Source organism: Porites lutea, chromosome 6 (assembly GCF_958299795.1).
Source record: "Porites lutea chromosome 6, jaPorLute2.1, whole genome shotgun sequence".
NCBI lineage: Eukaryota > Metazoa > Cnidaria > Anthozoa > Scleractinia > Poritidae > Porites > Porites lutea.
In genome coordinates this window covers 26236943-26253989 of record NC_133206.1, presented here as the reverse complement: position 1 = coordinate 26253989, position 17047 = coordinate 26236943, and the positions used below count along the sequence as shown (strand labels likewise).

At 40.1% G+C, this 17047-nt stretch overlaps 5 protein-coding genes across 5 annotated transcripts in view; 3 read left to right on the top strand and 2 right to left on the bottom strand.

Moving 5' to 3' along the window:
- Window positions 1-1634: 1634 nt before the first annotated feature.
- Window positions 1635-11478, bottom strand: LOC140941279 (uncharacterized). The gene is made up of 5 exons (XM_073390259.1): window positions 11222-11478; window positions 8744-8916; window positions 7440-8049; window positions 2960-3259; window positions 1635-2052 (listed from the first exon to the last, which is right to left on the bottom strand). The coding sequence occupies exons 1-5, from the start codon at window positions 11315-11317 to the stop codon at window positions 1732-1734; spliced, it is 1500 nt and encodes a 499-aa protein (XP_073246360.1). The 5' UTR covers window positions 11318-11478; the 3' UTR covers window positions 1635-1731.
- Window positions 11479-11899: 421 nt separating this feature from the next.
- The window catches only part of LOC140941231 (uncharacterized), a 67210-nt gene continuing 62062 nt past the window's right edge, over window positions 11900-17047 (top strand). The window contains exon 1 of the mRNA XM_073390209.1: window positions 11900-11909. The gene's annotated coding sequence lies outside the window, so the exon portion shown is untranslated. The remainder of the gene's footprint in view (window positions 11910-17047) is intronic.
- LOC140940176 (uncharacterized) lies at window positions 12048-13184 on the top strand. Its single transcript, XM_073389085.1, has 2 exons — window positions 12048-12233; window positions 12356-13184. The coding sequence occupies exons 1-2, from the start codon at window positions 12075-12077 to the stop codon at window positions 12902-12904; spliced, it is 708 nt and encodes a 235-aa protein (XP_073245186.1). The 5' UTR covers window positions 12048-12074; the 3' UTR covers window positions 12905-13184.
- On the top strand, window positions 14640-16510 carry LOC140940174 (uncharacterized). Its single transcript, XM_073389084.1, has one exon. The coding sequence runs from the start codon at window positions 14816-14818 to the stop codon at window positions 16124-16126; it is 1311 nt and encodes a 436-aa protein (XP_073245185.1). The 5' UTR covers window positions 14640-14815; the 3' UTR covers window positions 16127-16510.
- LOC140940173 (eukaryotic translation initiation factor 3 subunit D-like) overlaps window positions 16421-17047 on the bottom strand; it is a 29449-nt gene continuing 28822 nt past the window's right edge. The window contains exon 14 of the mRNA XM_073389083.1: window positions 16421-17007. Coding sequence (XP_073245184.1) covers window positions 16988-17007 — 20 coding nt within the window. The 3' untranslated portion in view covers window positions 16421-16987. The remainder of the gene's footprint in view (window positions 17008-17047) is intronic.

Sequence of the window (17047 nt, the reverse complement as noted above, 5' to 3'; positions counted from 1 at the left end):
ATAACTCCAAAAACCGGTTTAAGAGGAAAAATTTGCAGTGGCACCATATCACATATTAATAGCCCAATTAGCTTATATAATAAACAATTTCATCGTCATTTTGGCTTAAAAAAATGCTTCATTTTGTGTACTTTAGATTAGATGATATTTACTTCCGGTCAAAATGGCGGCCAGTTTAATTTTCACTCTAAAAACCAGTTTTACAGGAAAAATTTGCGATGGCACCATATCACATATTAATAGTCATAATTAGTTCTGTCATTCCTGAAAATTTGGTGCTTTTAACAAAAAGTGAACAATCCGGCCCCAAATCTGCACATATCCGCCCCACTAAAGCGACAAAAGAAAATACTTCGATTTTTTGGTTCATTTGACCTTTAACCCAAAATTCTTTCTGCCTGAGGTCAAAGACCAAATCCATCCCAGAAAATCATTAAGTTCATTACGAAAGTTATTCATTCAGTCAAGTTCATTACAATGCTCTTCATATGGAAATTATCTGCTGAATAATTAAGACCTGCAATTTGGCCCCAAAAAATGAGGCCAAAACGGGTGAGTCCAGAATGGTACCTTTTTGGGGGGCCAATTCAGCCCCACTGAGATGGGGCTGTTTTGGTATCAAAATTTGGGGCTAAATTGACCGTTGCATCGGGGCCACCAGACAGATACATACAACGACCACTTTTTTTCGTCCCGGTAGACAAAAAATCCACACATTGACTCATGTTTAAAACCTCTCTAGTTTACAACGGCCACTTTCTCCTGTCCCTATACTCCCCAAGGTGGCCGTTGTAGAGAGGTTCAACTGTATTTAAAAGAAGATGCAGACCTGCTAACTCTCACGATCCTTCCATAAGTCTCACGATCATGTTTTTTATCAGTTTTCTCACGGTCTCACGACAACACTCTTAATCTCACAGGTTTTGGAGAAAAATCATTCTGAAATGAAATGTAAATGTAAATGTAAATGTATTGTCGCGATTGAGAGGACAAACATACATGTCCTCTTTACATAGCTTTCTGCAGTGGGCTCGGATATCAGCATACTAAGGGCGATATGATATGATAAATGATATGTTACCTTGTTGAATGAAAATGGAAATATAATCAGTATAATGGAAAATGTTAGTGCCTCTTTGAGCCTTGATGGCATTTTGTCTGACATTTTTGGCCATTTTTAAAAAGTTCCCTTATCCGGAAGAAACGACCTCTTACTATAAGTTTTCTACTAGTGATGACCTCTTAGTCATGTCTTATTAGAATAATCAAAGAAAGCAGCATCTTGTTTATACAACAGGGACCAAAAATCGGGAAAAAAATAGACTCTCACTACTTTTTGTAGAATCTCCAGATTTTCCTTTATAAGGGGTTGGGCCGGGAGGTCTGCAAGTTTCAATTCACAGAAACACGCAAGAAGCTAAGGCAAAGCAGTAAGCTAAGTTTTTCCTGGATTCGAGATGGTCGTACCCACGGCGACGTAACGACCAAGCAGGCTGCGATGGTTTTTTAATTTTGATCCATACTACTCTAATCTGCTGACCGCGCTTTTTTTGCCCGCGGGGTTCGGCGAATGACAGGAAGACGCAATCAAACGTTATAGATTTTATTTTCAATTTAACAGTTAATATAATAGGTTAAGACGGGAAGCCGAGACTCCTTAAGAACAATTCTGCACAGCCAACATTAACGTTCGGAAAGTTGCAGTACAATATAAAATCTTACTTTTGAAGCTTATTTTCGTTCATGAAATATTATAGTTGGACTCAGGTATGGTGTGAAAAAGGTCATTCCCTTGGCCTTTACTCTTGTCAGGTCACCACTGGGTTGGGCCAGTTCAAGTGTGAACCTCTGCAAAACTGACGCCACCACCAAACGAGTAATCGCTAGGGCATACCGATACCCGAGGCACTTCCGGGGACCCAGTCCAAAGCGAAAAAAAGAACCGGCTACGTGTTTCATGCCATTAGAAAACCGTTCCGGGTAAAATTTCTCAGGATTTTCCCAAAACTGCTCAGAGAAGTTCAGGGAATAGGTATCTACGCAAACTGGTGTCTGCAGCAAGAAGAAAGAAAAACACAATTATTTTCAGTTAGAAGTTAGTAAAACCATGCAGCACCCTTGAGATGAACTCGTATATGTTGAATCCTTCGCTCAGCACCAATTTAAAAGATAAATTGTTGTTGTCTTTGCCCTCTCAAGACGCAAATGCGATTGCAGCATTCAGTATCCTAGGAAAAATCGCTAATATTCGTTTGCCTTTCTTGGTGAACCAGCAGTTAGCTATTTATTTGGGAGAAAAATCTTAAGTCATTCTACGACGGTTAGGCCTCCTTAAGGATCACAAGACAAAACTACAAAGTGTCTCTGAAATAAAAAATATAACTACTACGCGACGTTAAGGTGCCGCGATTGAGATCATGAGGTTCAAAGAAACCTCATACAGTGGAGCTTCAATATAACGAAGTGCAAAGACTGGGACTGGCAAAATTTGTTTGCTATAAGGGTTTCGTTATATCGACGATCGTTTTCTTTTATATCTTACTACTACTACGGGGCAAAGAAAAATCGTTATTTATGCCGAGGACTTCGTTATATAGATGTTCGTTATATCGATACCCTTGGTGCCAGAAACTTTTTATGCTCGGGTACCTGTTTCCGTAGCCTGCTTTGTACAGTGCCACCCCCTCCCCTCAAACAAAATGCTGGGCACAGACTAGCATCGCCCCAAACCGAGAATTGAAACCTCTGGTACCCAGGATACCCTAACGGGAAGGAACACAATACAAGAAAAGTAACCCAATTGTGACTGAGCACCTCGAAAACCAAAATTGCGCCTTCTTGCAGCGCGTACCTTCAAAGCTGAATGTCTGGTAGTGTTGGTCCACACCAGGGTGGTAACGGGTGTGCAATTGTTTGACACAACAACAACAACAAAAACCAGACAAAGTCATACTCTCACCCCTTTAGGAATCTGGAATCCTCCCAGATCAGTCACTTGCTTTACTGTCCTTTCAGGCAAACTTAGCGCCAACGCTGGGTGCATTCTCGCACTTTCTTTCAATACCATCTCCATATATGGCAGTTTCTTCTCCAAGTCTGGGAAGGAGCTCGGATCCCCTCCCCGGAGGACCTCGTCTATTTCTTGTTGAACTTTCTCTTGGGTGTCCTTGTACTGGGCGAGGTCTGCTAGTGCAAAGGACGTGGCTGCAAAACTGACATCGATGTTTAAAAGAAGGATCTCATCCACGGAATGGAAAAGCTAGAAAGTACGATATATTGAGGAAAATAAGAAAAGCATACTGCACAAGCATTAAAAGGAACGGGGAAAAAGTTGTACCTATATAACTAATGACCTCTCCGTTATCATTTCCTTTTGTTTGAACATCATAATTTAACCTGGGCGCTTCCAATCAGGCTCCGTGAAGGGACGTCTCTAAATGGCGATTTACCCAATAAAGCAAAGTGTTTCCTAACTGAGAAATAAGTTATATAAATCACTACTGCATACATGAATTTTGCTCTGCCCTCCCTTCACGGTAGTCCGCTACACAGCCGTTTTTAGTGTCGTCACGCAACGACACTAAAAACGGCTGTGTAGCAGACTACCTTCACGGCTGCCAGCGGTTTTCTTTCTTTTTGGGGGGGAATGGAGTATATACTTAACACTTTCTGTTCAATGGATCGACTGAATGATCTTAAGAGCTGTTTACGTCTCGTAACAGGCAGTGAAACCTCCTTTCATACAGTGTAATTAATTTAGCCTTGCTCAGCCAAACCAAAGTGTTTCCTAACTGAGAAATAAGTTATATAAATCACTACTGCATACATGAATTTTGCTTTGCCCTCCCTTCACGGTAGTCCGCTACACAGCCGTTTTTAGTGTCGTCACGCAACGACACTAAAAACGGCTGTGTAGCAGACTACCTTCACGGCTGCCAGCGGTTTTCTTTCTTTTTGGGGGGGAATGGAGTATATACTTAACACTTTCTGTTCAATGGATCGACTGAATGATCTTAAGAGCTGTTTGCGTCTTGTAACAGGCAGTGAAACCTCCTTTCATACAGTGTAATTAATTTAGCCTTGCTCAGCAGCTTCTCATATGTGGATTTACTATCCCTAAAGACTGCGCGCAGACCCCTCTCCTGAATACGTTCGAGTTTTTTCTCATCACTCGCTCGGCAGAAATACCAAGTAAGATGGCAGTACGTAAGGTAAGGAAGTATTGCAGCCTTGAAAAGCAGCCGTAGACTAGGCACTAAGTTTCTCAATCTCATCAGTACGCCAATCCTCTGACACGCTTTTTTACACGTGATATTTACATGTTCACTAAAATTAAGCTTATTATTGATGATAACACCTAATAACTTAAAACTATTTAGGCCTTCAACATCAGATCCTTGAACCCTTACGCCAAATTCATTGTTTATTAGTGATTTGCATAGTATGGTATTTGGAAAGGTTCCCCTTGAGTAAATTAGATTTATACCATACTGACGCTTTTGTGGCGTTCGAATTAAGATTATGATTCACTGTAGACACATTTTCGTTGATTTCGTAAAGCTGATGATCATCAGCGTACATACTTAGGTTCTAATCAATTTCATAAGATAAGTCATTTTGGATAATGTTCCACAATAACGGTCCCAACGCTGAACCTTGGGGACAACCACGGTTAACTCTTTTCCAAGAACTTTTTTGAGATGCCAGCTTCAACTCTGTTATAACAGTCGCATAAGTAGCTACGCAACAGTCTAATTAGGCTTTCTTGGAAACCATACGCTCTGAGTTTATTCAGCAACAGAGCTGAATGCATGGAGTAAAAGGCCTTCGACATATCAGTTGTTAAAGTTCCCACAATCTGTTTGTTATTTGTTATTCTTTTAATGTCCCTTTACTTCCTTTTTCCAACAAAACCTCAACCACACCCGATATTGTTATAGCAAGAGAGTATTTTCTCTTAATGATGTAAGCAAACTTTAGGGACTTAAACATATCAGTTCAGCTGCAGTGAAAAGGACAACCCTATCTTCTCAATTCAACAACCTACTTGACATAGGACATCCACGTTACAGTCAATTGACAGCTGTCTAAAAAGGGTATCCGCTGACCAGTGACTCGTTATGGTATCGGTGGCTCAGGTATACAAGTTATTGAGGTGACGTATTTTTAAAGTTATCCGCTGACCAGTTATTGGCTTTCAATTGCTAAAATCCTTGAAAGACTAGTGTACAATCAGCTAAATCATTTCCTAGAAAACGAAAACACTCTATTTAAACACCAATTTGGCGTCAGGGAAAATTATTCTACTGAGCAATCAATTCTTGAACTCACTGACAATCTTAAAATGAAAATTGACAGCAATGAAGCTATCTGCAGTATTTTTCTTGACCTATCTAAAGCCTTTGATACTATCAATAATCAGATCCTACTACAGAAATTATACAGATACGGGATCCGTGATGTCCCTCTCCAGTGGTTTTGAAAGCTGAACACAGTATGTTGAAGTTGAAAATGTTAAATCAAACCCACTTTCTATCCAATTTGGTGTACCACAAGGTTCTATCCTTGGCCCACTTCTGTTTTTGATATGTATCAATGACATACCCAATTGTTTAGAAAAGGCAAATATTAGAACATTTACTGATGACCCCATGCACTCTATTCTACTCTTCCAATTCTCTACAGGACCTTGAAAAACTATAATTTAATGAGGAATTCAACCATCTTCTTAGCTACTACTCAGCTAGTAAACTTTCTGTAAACTTTAAGAAAACCCACTATATGACAATCTCCTTCCCCAAAAAGCAAATAAACTTAAGCTTAACTTACGCAATATTGAAGAAAAGAACTACATCAAATACCTAGGTATCTACATTGACAAAAATCTAAATTGGGCTCTCCACATTCAGCACATAAACAGTAAAGTATCTAAAAACTTGGGAATCCTTTTCAGGTTACACCATTTTTAAACTTAAAACACCCTCAAACAAATATATTGCTGACTTATCTACCCCTACCTTCATTATGGAATTATGAGTTGGAGAAACACATACTCAAGTAGATTAACTAAAGTTCAAACAAAACAAAATAAATGTATACGCTGCATATTTTTTAGCCATAATGGAGAAAGTAGTGCACCGTACCTCAAACTTCTAGATATACTTAACATAGATAGCATGTTTAATCTCAAAATCTCCTTGCTAGCTCACAAAATGTCACAAAATGAAGCCAATATCCCTGAAGTGTTTCAAAACTACCTCGTAAAGGTGTCTGATATTCACTCACACAATACCAGATATGCCTCAAATCTTAACTTTCATGTACCACGTGTAAGGTCAAATTACCGAGTTTGCCATAACCAAAACTTGGGAAGAGATTCCTACTGAGATAAAGACACTTAGCTACCATAAGTTCAGAAAAGAATACAAGCGGATTCTCGTTAACTCTCAAAGGTAACAATGTATTATGACTGTTTCACATAAAATGACCACTGACTGATAATCGTCCATAGTTGCCTTGGCACCAAGCGCACATTTATAATGTATTTTCACTGATAATATAGCGGTAGTTAGCTCGAAAGCTAAGCTCCTCTCACCACCGTACACTTCTACCCAAGCCATTAATTTTCTTTTTTCCTTCTTCTTCTCCTTTATTAGTGTATTCTTACCTTACTATATCTAGCCGAATTTTTGAAAACCTCAAAACCTCAAAGCGGGCCAGACTGGCCAGGAACCTGGCGATAGCCAGGTTTCTGGTCAGTGCGGTGGCAAAAAACATAGGGGGCTTGCTGTCCTGGTTTGTCTCATTGTCAAGCTCAGTCCCTGAGCTAACTCGCCATTAGTCTTGCTCTGGGAGAGTCAGTGCACTGGTCATGTCTGACTTTAGTTTGTCATGTCAAATTCTTGGGGTGGAGGAAGTCAGAGGGGGTGATCTAACCTTGAATTCTCTGCTTAGAACTTCGTTAAGTCTCAAGCATCCTCCGTCATTAAGGGCCTTTAAGCAGCTAGAGTGTATGGACAAGTCCAGAGTGTCTTTTTGATGGATTTGAATGTTTCTTTTGCTGATCAGGAACCAAGGAGAGAGTCACCTTAAGAGAACCATGGGTAAGAGCTGAGTTTCTTGGCGATATTTACTTTAGTTGACTCAGTTTAAGGTGTGTGGGCTCCAGGAGTCCGATGATACGGTTTTCATAAATCCGGCTAGATATATAATGTAAATATTTTATAAAAGTGTGAATAAAATTGAATTGAATTGAATTGATCGCGAGCTCAGGTCCATTCTTCAGGTGGAACTCAGTTTGCGTTCTGCTTACGGCAAAAGTTGAATTACTTGAGAAAGACGCTTTTTAAAAGATTCCTCGAGAGCTTCGCTTTTTGCCTTGGCCCTCGACAACTATATATTAGTTTTAGCGTGCTAGTCATGAGATCTTGTTGACATACCTCTTTTTCATCCATTTCGAGAGCGCGAGTTTTCAGTTGTTCCATCATGCCAAAGAAAAACCCATCGCCAGCATTAAGGCGCCCCTCTTCATATTCCTTAAACAAGAATCGATTGAAATCATTCCAGGCTTCGTTAAAAGAACGAGCTTTTTGGTTGGCCTTTGTCGGCAGAAGTGAATAAAAAGGTAACCTTGTTTCACCAACATTAAACATGTCTACTGCGGCTTGCAGCAAATCACTCAGTTCTACAATACGCTGAAAATATCTCTGAAGGACCTGATTTCCATAAACCGCATGGACTAAAACTCGAAGTGTGACATTCGCTAGTCCAGCTTCTTGAAGATCTACGGGTTTACCAACAGGTAAGGTTTCCAAAAAGGTCTTGCATTCCAGCCCGATGATTTTTAGGGTATCGCACACGACATCTGTAGAAAAGTGTTTCTCAAAAGGTCCTCGACATCTCTTAACTTCGTCTCTGCCATGACTTGTTGCTAAGCAATTGCCTAGTATATCTTTGAACACGGCTCCGAGACAAGTGAAATTCCGTTCCCGCTGATGGGAGTAGTGATCGGCGTAGAAAGTTCGAATGGCTTTGGCGTCGGCTAAGATTCTAAAAAAAGACAAAATATGATAATTTACAACTGACAACTGTGAAAATTCCTTTCTAACGCCTCCACTTCTTCAAACAACATTCCGCTATAAACTTAAAATGATATTTTTCACCCCCGTTATAATAAAATGTGAGGAACAGGGCCCGGTACCCCCGTTAAGCTACAACGAATACTATTTTTAACCCCCAGGCATTTCGTCGGGGTATTACTGAATATGGACGGGAAGCTAAGACAAGGAATGGAAGATAATCCTAACATAAAGAAAAAGTTGAAGCCTTTGCCACTATGTAGCATTGAGCATTCGTGTAATTACGACTCTGTGAAGAGGTGCTTTTATGAAAAAGGGAGACTCTGTTTATAGCCTCGTAGCCAAAGCCTTGCGTCTGCCACATGCAGATAACTGAGATTAATGATTCTCCTGGTAGATGAAAAAGTTTACTGAACTGACAAAAAATGCGCATTTTATTAGTGACAATGTATTTAGCTCGAAAGTTTAGACACAACGTTTTGGCGTCTCCTACCAGGAGACGAGACCACCATTCTTCGGCCCCTGAATTCGAACCCGCAACCCCTGCTGCAACCCCTGCTGCGGTCAAACGCTCAACCGACTGAGCAAATTCTGCTTTAAAATAAAAACAAGCGGAGTTTCATGTCAGTTATTAAGTATCCCTCATAGCTTAAAATGCTACTCACACAACAGGCGTAAAACAGTGCCAAATGTAATAAACCGGTCCGTGTTTTTTAGACAAAGGTCTCCCAAAGAAGTTGACTTGATTGAAATGTCCCCAAGGCAGTCTAGGTAGCTCGCCTGACATTCTCTTTCCTTCAGTGTTCTTCCATGGTACACGCAGATAAACCAAACAAACCTACAGTTGAGGTAATAAAGATGAACGGTATTCAGATAAACGTTAGAAAATGTTTATCATTCGATGTTTTAACAAAGTCAAGTCTACTAATTTAAAATGAGGTTCAACAAACTCGGCAATTGCTTGGCTGCTTTTCACATGCACTGTATGGAAAAGGACCCCTTTCTCCTGAGCATCCCCTCTATTTACGCGTTAATCACATAGATGTAACTACACACAAACTGGAGATCTCAAAAATGTATTTGGAACAATGGAAACGCCTTGGATTGAGGCACTTTATATGATTCGGTTGTCTTCGAGTCGGAAAAGGATCGCAAACGAAGAAAGATTGTTTAAACTCGTCAAGATTATCGTGTTTCTCTGAAGAAAAATTCGCCAGAAATAATTCTCATGTCAGTGCATTCCTGAATTCCTTCGAGGAATTTACTTTCTCGTAATTTAAACAACACTATGACAATCCCGGGAACACTACCCTTATTTGGGCTAAAGGGTTTGTCGGCCGCTAAACTGGGTATGGTTCAGGTTTTCAGTCTTAGGACGCTTAATAAAAGTTAGAACTGGCCGGCCATACCGGTCATTTTGAAAATAAAATGTTGGTATTTTCTCAAAATTTCTCTAAAACCTAGCACTGCCAGAAAATCTAAATCCATGATCTTGGTTTAATTATGTATGTGAAGCGATATGAATGATGGTCATTAATTAATGAGGCTCTTGTCTCAAACAAGGTAGAGAAATGAATGTACGATTTTTCTCTTAAACAGGTTCAGGTTTCCCTTCAGCGCCCCCACCACCGGGTGCTGGAAAATCCGTGATTGCCTCACGAAGAATAGAAAGCAAGCAAGAAAGACTAATCATTGGAGGTACGAGAGGAGTGTGTCACTGACATGAAAAGGCTTCAATTCGTTACAAGGTGCTGTGATAAAGCTACAGGTCTGAATGATTCATCGCATTCGGACCAATTCGTGCTTATTTCCTAGCTGTTTATTGTGCAAGTCTTACTGTTGTACCTTGCGAAACCACCGGTTTTATATCTGAAGTATTCTCTTGTTTCGTGTGCAGATACTAATAATGTCGCATGGAAACTGGGGATTTTTCCAGAGGCTTGGTTGTTTCTTATCAACCTCGTCCCCAGGACGCTTTTGCCTGGCTTTGGAGGTGGGGCGCGATAGCGACCGCGCCCTTCCTCCAAAGCAAGGGAAAAGCGCCCTGGGGACGAGGTTGGTTTCGTATGGAGTTTCGATACAGTCTTTCGGAGAACATACCAACGTTTTTTAATCGCCTTTAAAGTGATTTTTGTCCTTGTCCGACGTTATGCTAATTCTTCCAAATTAATGCCCACCATACATACCTCCATGGCTAGTACATTTCAATGTGAATATTGTCAATGTTTTACGTTCAAAATATGCAAAACAGTGAATGTTGTAACGCGGGTTTTTGGCCGGTTCGTACGCTAGGTTTCTCTTGAAATTTCAAGATGTTGCAGTGAATCAAACTTGATGAAAGTTTCATGCATTGTTATATACATCATGAAGATTATGTGATGAGGTTTAAAAAGAATTCTGTCGAGCCATTATAGAGATAATACAGAAAAGCGCTAAAAGCCAAAATTTTGAGTAAAGTTGCACTTAGATAGGTGGTGAGAAAACAGGTTGTTAGTTTTCAGGATCGCAAGAAAGAAAATACACCAAAATTTCCCAGCATCGGAAAATATTAAGCAGCCTTCTAACGCTACTTAAGATTAATGTGAGTTATTTAGAACTTTTTTATTAAACATTTTATCACGGCTATTGAAAATATAAGGTTGGAAATATTTTTGCGTTTTATTTGGATTCAAAGATACAGAATTTTTAACTTTTCGCGGAGGTTCTTTACTAAACACCACACTTCAAGTTCCTGGCGTAGGGATTTTCAGAAGCAGGTCTGTCCTGAAATTCATCCGATTGCTTCGAGTCGTTTTCTTCTCTCTGAGGGAGTAATAACGACTCAAAGTAATCGGATGAAATTCAGGCTAAAGCCCGGGGCTAAAGCAGGTCTAGATCGCGCAAAATTCGGATTTCAGTATCGATTTCATTTGTTTTTTTTTATAGCGATATCAAGTTTACTAAAAACTGTATTTTGACAAACTTCAATTCATAGTCAATCACTGGTGAAACTTCGTAGCAATCGAAGAAGAATAAAATCACTTTTTAACTGGGTGACTGAAATTCAAAAACATCGGTATGGTCTCCCAAAAACTATATCGAAACACCTTATCTCACCGCCGTGTCCCAGAGAAGATATTCACTGCTTGTCATATTTCACGTACCTGTAGTAATTTGTAGAAAAGAGGGCATAGTAGCATTATAGTGGTAACGATGAAGCCAGTTGCAATGGAACCAGACATACTAACGTCATGCGCCATTTTCCACCGTGCTTTGAGTGCATATATGGTTCGAGCTAGAAGTTAAAATACGCTTTCTCTAATTTTCTTTCACTTTACGTAATGACAGAATAAATGCTCACGAGAAAATCACGAGATTCCGAAATATGGAAAGTTCCAACGAAGGCAACTCCTTTTCCTGGAATAAGCGGAATAAAATACTTTACCCCCTAGTTGTGTGAGTTATTAAGCTTAATGTGTAAAAATAAATTTCCGTATCAGTTTAATTGTTGACCTTGAGAGATTATCGCCCAGGCCCACCAAGCAACAACAAAAACAGCAACAACAGCAGTTTTTTATCAATCCTGTTAGAACCATTTTAAATAATCGTCTCCCCGGCTCAATTATTTAATCAACATCCCTCGAATAATCGTTTCCTTTAAAATGGCGGCGGAGAAAGAAATCATCGTCGGCTATTCGTTCACGAAATAAACATGACGAAATATGCTAATGACGTAAACACGCTGGATCAAGTCACACAAACACAAAGAGACCTCGTAAGTAATATACCTCAAAACTTTCAGTTTTAATATGATCTAATTCTCTTTGTAAACAGGAAACCATTCAGAGATCGCGTCAACAAAAAAATCGGTACATGATGACAAATGAAGTCATATGATTTCTTGGAAGAGAAAAAAAATATATTAGACGAGTGTCAGGGGTGCTGATTTAAGATGTACATGTATTGCCTGCAAAAGTTGACGTGGGACATTTTAAACTAGACCTGGTTCGAGGCAACATGCCTCAGTCTGAAGCTTCTCAAGCTGTTCTGAATGGGAAAAAATTCCTCCGCGATAGAAGAACATTAATTCTAGGCTTAAGTCCCGGTAATCCGTACTACTATAGCTTGGATGTTTTGGAACGTCTCTTTGGTTTTGCAAGGCAGAACTCGGAGAAGGTAGGGTAACGCCTTTCACTCTTCCTTAACTTTCCTAAATTGATATGCTTGTTTTCCTGGATAGGCGTCTGTTGTTCGCACGTGCACTCTTACAGCTCTAACACTGAGTTTGTTCTCGTCAGGTGTTATTGTTCATCCCTGACAAGATATCTGAACATAACTTCAGAGCTGTCGGATCCAAAAACCCGGAGAAATCAGCTCGTATCAAAGCCAACCGCCTAAGGAACAAATGCAATGAAGCTGTCAGAAATAGCGGCCTTTGCCATACTTCGCATAGTTACATTAGATGGACAGAGGAGGTGGAAACATGTCCAAAATTCTTTGAAGCCTACAGTTATATCCAAGAACTGTACCAAACAAATGAAGTTTTCCGAACGGATATTTCACAGTCCACGGAAGAAGCTTTGAGAAGCTTAAAAAACGGGCGAGAAAAGTCGGGAGAGGGATTTAACAAAGAGAACGAAACCGAAGATGTACTTGACTTAGAAGAAGGAGAGAAATATTTGTTAAAAGAACTTGCCTTTCTGGCAGCGGTACCTAATATTTATGAAAATTGTGAAGAATTTGTTTTCGTGTATCACCGTTCATGGCCGGTTCTAGAGAAGTTCTTTGAAGGCCATTACGATGATATTGTGAAACCTTCTTTAGGTTTTGTTATCAGTGACTGGTAATATTAGCCTTAATTAATTTGTCAGGAGCCTTTTTGTAGTTAATTGTTTCCCATGATTTATTTCCAATGAAAGCTGCTTCTCCGATGATTTTTATTATTCCTTTCTTCTCGATCCTTACCGGTACCTATTCACACGTGTGTCAGGACTGGTAAAACAAACACAAGTTTTACTTTTCGAGATTTTGGTAGCAATTTGACTGGTCTGTTTATTGTTTTATTTCCGAAATATGGTTTGTTCAGTTCTGGCTGAAAAAAAAAAAATAAACTCAGTTGTTCATTAATGGTTGTACTCATGTCTTCTATAGCGAGTTAAACTGAGCTTAAAGAAAGCTGCCGATTTTACTAACACCCACTCAGTTTCCGTGTGTTATTTAAATAAGCAACTGTGAAGTCAAAACAGACTGCAAAACAGGTCGGTTTCAACTAATATTTCAACTCTTCATTCGCTTTCCGAGAATTATAGCATTACAAATTCCCAAGTGACCTATTTGATCTTTTCGTTTGTTGCGTAAATTAAGACCCGGTTTAAAGAGGGGGGCATTGGGGTATATTAGAAACCGCAAAACAGAAGAAAAAAATCAGCCAAAACCGCAAAACCGCAAAAAAATTCGGCCAAAACCGAAAACCGCATACAACACCGTCAAAAACCGATACAATGGTGACAAGTGGGGCATACAGAGCAAACTAAACTAACACTAATTTCACCAAAGTATTTGTGAATGTCATGGACTTTGTCTGAAGCCTTCGTATCTTTGTGTGTCTGCTTAAATCATAGGCTTTGTTTCTGCCGCTCTCTCGAGCCCAGACTTTGCGGCTCAATTTCCGAAAAGCCGCTAGTTATTGAGCCTAGTTAACTTAGGAGAATTTGCACACAAGTCCTCTTTAGAATTGCAATTTTGCAGTCGCAAAAAGCTATAGCTCTGGAAACTTCAATCGAAAATCTCTAATCGAACATTTCCATTTGATAACTAACACCTGAAAGTTTGGAGACTCGATTGTCTAACATGCGATTGCACTGAGCTGAGTCGACACTGAGGAAGCTAACCGGTACAATTAGTTCCTTTTCAGTTTTACACATTGATTACATGGCAGCAGGAACTTGCTCTAAGGTTTAATGTGGTAATAAACTGATACTCAAAACAGCAGTCGTAAAAAAACGCAACACAATGTACAATTGCTTCTTCTTCTTCTTCTTACATTCCTGTAAATAACTTTGGCGTTTCGCGGCTATTCGAGATCAAGTGCTGCTCAAATCGAACAGAAACCGGAACCCAAAATAGGAAAAACCAAAAACCACATCGGGTACCAAAACCGAAAAACCGCTAGTATTTTTCACGAAAACCGAAAACCAGATGCTAAAAAACGAGAAATCCGCAAACCGCAATGACCACCAAAACCGAAAAACCGAAGTCTTTTGCAACTAAAACCGAAAAACCGATCTAAAAAATAGCCAAAACCGCAAAACCGAAAATCCCAATGCCCTCCTCTTTAAACGCCGTACTTAAATAGCCTACGAGAGCATCCGGTTTTTTCGGCTCAAGTTTTTAGAAGCTGAGCTATGGGAAAACTATCCACAATGAGCACAATGCGTGCTGGTCTAGTTCATCTTTCAACGAATTTAAAATACCTCCCCCCTTAAAATAACGAATGAATGGACCGTTCTCTAAGGGAATTTTCCCGGCGCTGGATGATCTAATTAACAAACTATTCTGGAACCGGATTTTTGTAATAAATGGATACAATAACTTTTTCCAAGAAGAAATGAAGTTCCGGTCACGAGCAAGTCTTGTGACGTCTGCACGTCCTGTATAAACAGGTTTGTTTTGCGGGCATGAAACTGACCATTTAGCCGTACTAGCTACTCGTGATCAAACCTTCCTCTTGGCTTAGAAGCCTCTTCGTCCCTAAGAAGATGTCAATTCCATGGAAACTATACCTTACTTGTTGGTTTCTTGGGGCTTCCGTCCAAAGTGCTGTGTTTTTTAGCTTCAATGGTGTAGATTATTTCAATTTTTTCTTTCCTGAGAACTACAAACCAGAAGTCTACATTGGTGTGACCGTGGGAGTAGGAGCGACACTGGGTGCGATCTTAACAGTCACATTCCAACCCAAATCAACTCACTTGACAGTACTGCTCATCACACAGATCATCTCAGCGCTTTTACTGGTCGCAGAAGTGGTTATTGTCCCTCTTGACCACGGCGTAATATCGACACCTGCACGGTTTGGAGTTATCCTCGCTGTGATATTAGCAGCAACAGTTGTTCAAAATGTCGGCGGAGGTGCGCTGTACAGTTTTGTTGGAAAGCATTTCCCGAAATTTGGCATCCACGCTGCTCAGTCTGGTGGTGTCTGCGCATTCGCAGCAACTTTTGTGATCCGTTGTATTTCCAAGGGCTCGTTTGAGCACCTCAAAGACAGGGATCGTGGTTTTCGTCTCAGTGGTTTCCTGTTTGTCGCTTTGGTGGACCTTATCATTCTCGTAGCGTGCTGTTTACTCCCTATACTGCGTACACACGTGAAAGCTGTTATCGAGGGACCGTTGAACGCCATGGAAACCACCCCACTGTTAAGGAGCACTGAACTCACACACACTTCACGTACAGTGGTCATGCGAAAAAACTGGGCGGTCCTCACTACAATTTGCCTAACGCTTGTCATATCCAATTCCTTGTTTCCTGGCATCACATCGCAGTTTCACGGGAACTACAACTGCTCGCGTTCAAGGCAACATGCTTATGGCATATCTTCAGCCAACACACTCGACACCACAGAAACTGCGCCAACCACCAACCCTGATCCCAAGTTAAGTGACAAGACTGGATGGTTTGTAGTAATCCTGTTCGGCTGTTATTCCGTGGCAGATGCAATAGGCAAAAATTTACCTATATTTGGAATAATCTATAACAAACTTTCAATCCTTTGCAATTGCCTAGTTCAACTAGTCATAGCCATACCAATCTTGTTAATCTATTTTAAGCCATGCAACGTCGGACTGCAAGCTGACTGGGTCGCTTATCTCACAGTCGGTCTTCTGGGGCTTATCAATGGTTATGGTTTGTGTGCTGCAATGATGCTCCTCTCACCTGGGAAACCAGAAAATAAGCACGAGGAAGGCCTGGCAACCAGTATTGGGTACATGTTCCTGCAAATGGGAATTCTGTTGGGTATGGGTACATCGGTGTTCCTTGTTGACTACGTTTTTGAAATAACTAGACATTAAGACGCCTCCAAATAAACATAAATGCGACAACAGTAGCTATGTACTAGGCATTTAATAACCAGTTGCTATTTACTTCGTATCTGTAGTGAGAAGACGTTCGAGAAGATTATTGATCCCAGTTTCCTTTATGCCCTCTAACCCTGAGCCTCATTTGAGGACGTAAGAAACTTAACACGACTAGAAACTGGAGAAAAAATGAGTTCGCCCTCGACGAGTTTAGATAGTCCATGTATAGTTGAAACATCTTTCGCATGTTTGGAGTAGCAAGACACAACATTTTCAAGGGCAACTAGATAGGCATTAAATTCTGTTTAATGAGAACATCATGAGACATTGTTTGTGATACATCAACAAATACGAATTAAAGAAAACTTAACAGATTAATGTTGTAGCAGGTTTTCGTTAGTAACGGTAGTGGGTTGTGGTGTGTGCAAAGGTGTCTACAAAATTCTTATTTTAATTTGCAAGACTTAACTTTTTTAGCCACCCAAAAACCTAACCTCAAGGAAAAAATAAGAACGCTTAGTTTATACTTGTATCGAGAAAAAAAACGTAGCCTAATCCAGAAAATAGAAATGTTTTGACAGGCAAGTCAAAACGGACCAACAAAAACGTTGTCCCATTCACCATTTTGCACATTGCCCAAATACGCCTTGTTTCACACCCCAAAATTTTGTTTTTCTCTTGGGACGCCTGTTATATTCAATAGAAATTGGGAACAATGTTAACGTCCAACATCTGGAGGGAAGGAGGGGGAGGGGGGGGGGGTTAAACAAGGTGTATTATGGGCAGCTTAAAAATGGTAAGTATCACAGCAAACGTATATTAAGTCACATGTCTCATGTAGCGTTGTCCAGAACTTCAGCTTTTCTCCTCTGTATCTGCAAAAAATATGTATAACTTTGATAACTAACAATTTTT

Coding starts and splice junctions, on each gene's coding strand:
- LOC140941279 (XM_073390259.1), bottom strand. CDS start 11,317: ATGGCGCATGACGTTAGTATGTCTGGTTCCATTGCAACTGGCTTCATC. Junction 8,050..8,743: donor CACTGTTTTACGCCTGTTGT/GTGAGTAGCATT, acceptor GTCTTTTTTTAG/AATCTTAGCCGACGCCAAAG. Junction 3,260..7,439: donor TCGAAATGGATGAAAAAGAG/GTATGTCAACAA, acceptor CGTACTTTCTAG/CTTTTCCATTCCGTGGATGA.
- LOC140940176 (XM_073389085.1), top strand. CDS start 12,075: ATGCCTCAGTCTGAAGCTTCTCAAGCTGTTCTGAATGGGAAAAAATTC. Junction 12,234..12,355: donor CAAGGCAGAACTCGGAGAAG/GTAGGGTAACGC, acceptor TGTTCTCGTCAG/GTGTTATTGTTCATCCCTGA.
- LOC140940174 (XM_073389084.1), top strand. CDS start 14,816: ATGTCAATTCCATGGAAACTATACCTTACTTGTTGGTTTCTTGGGGCT.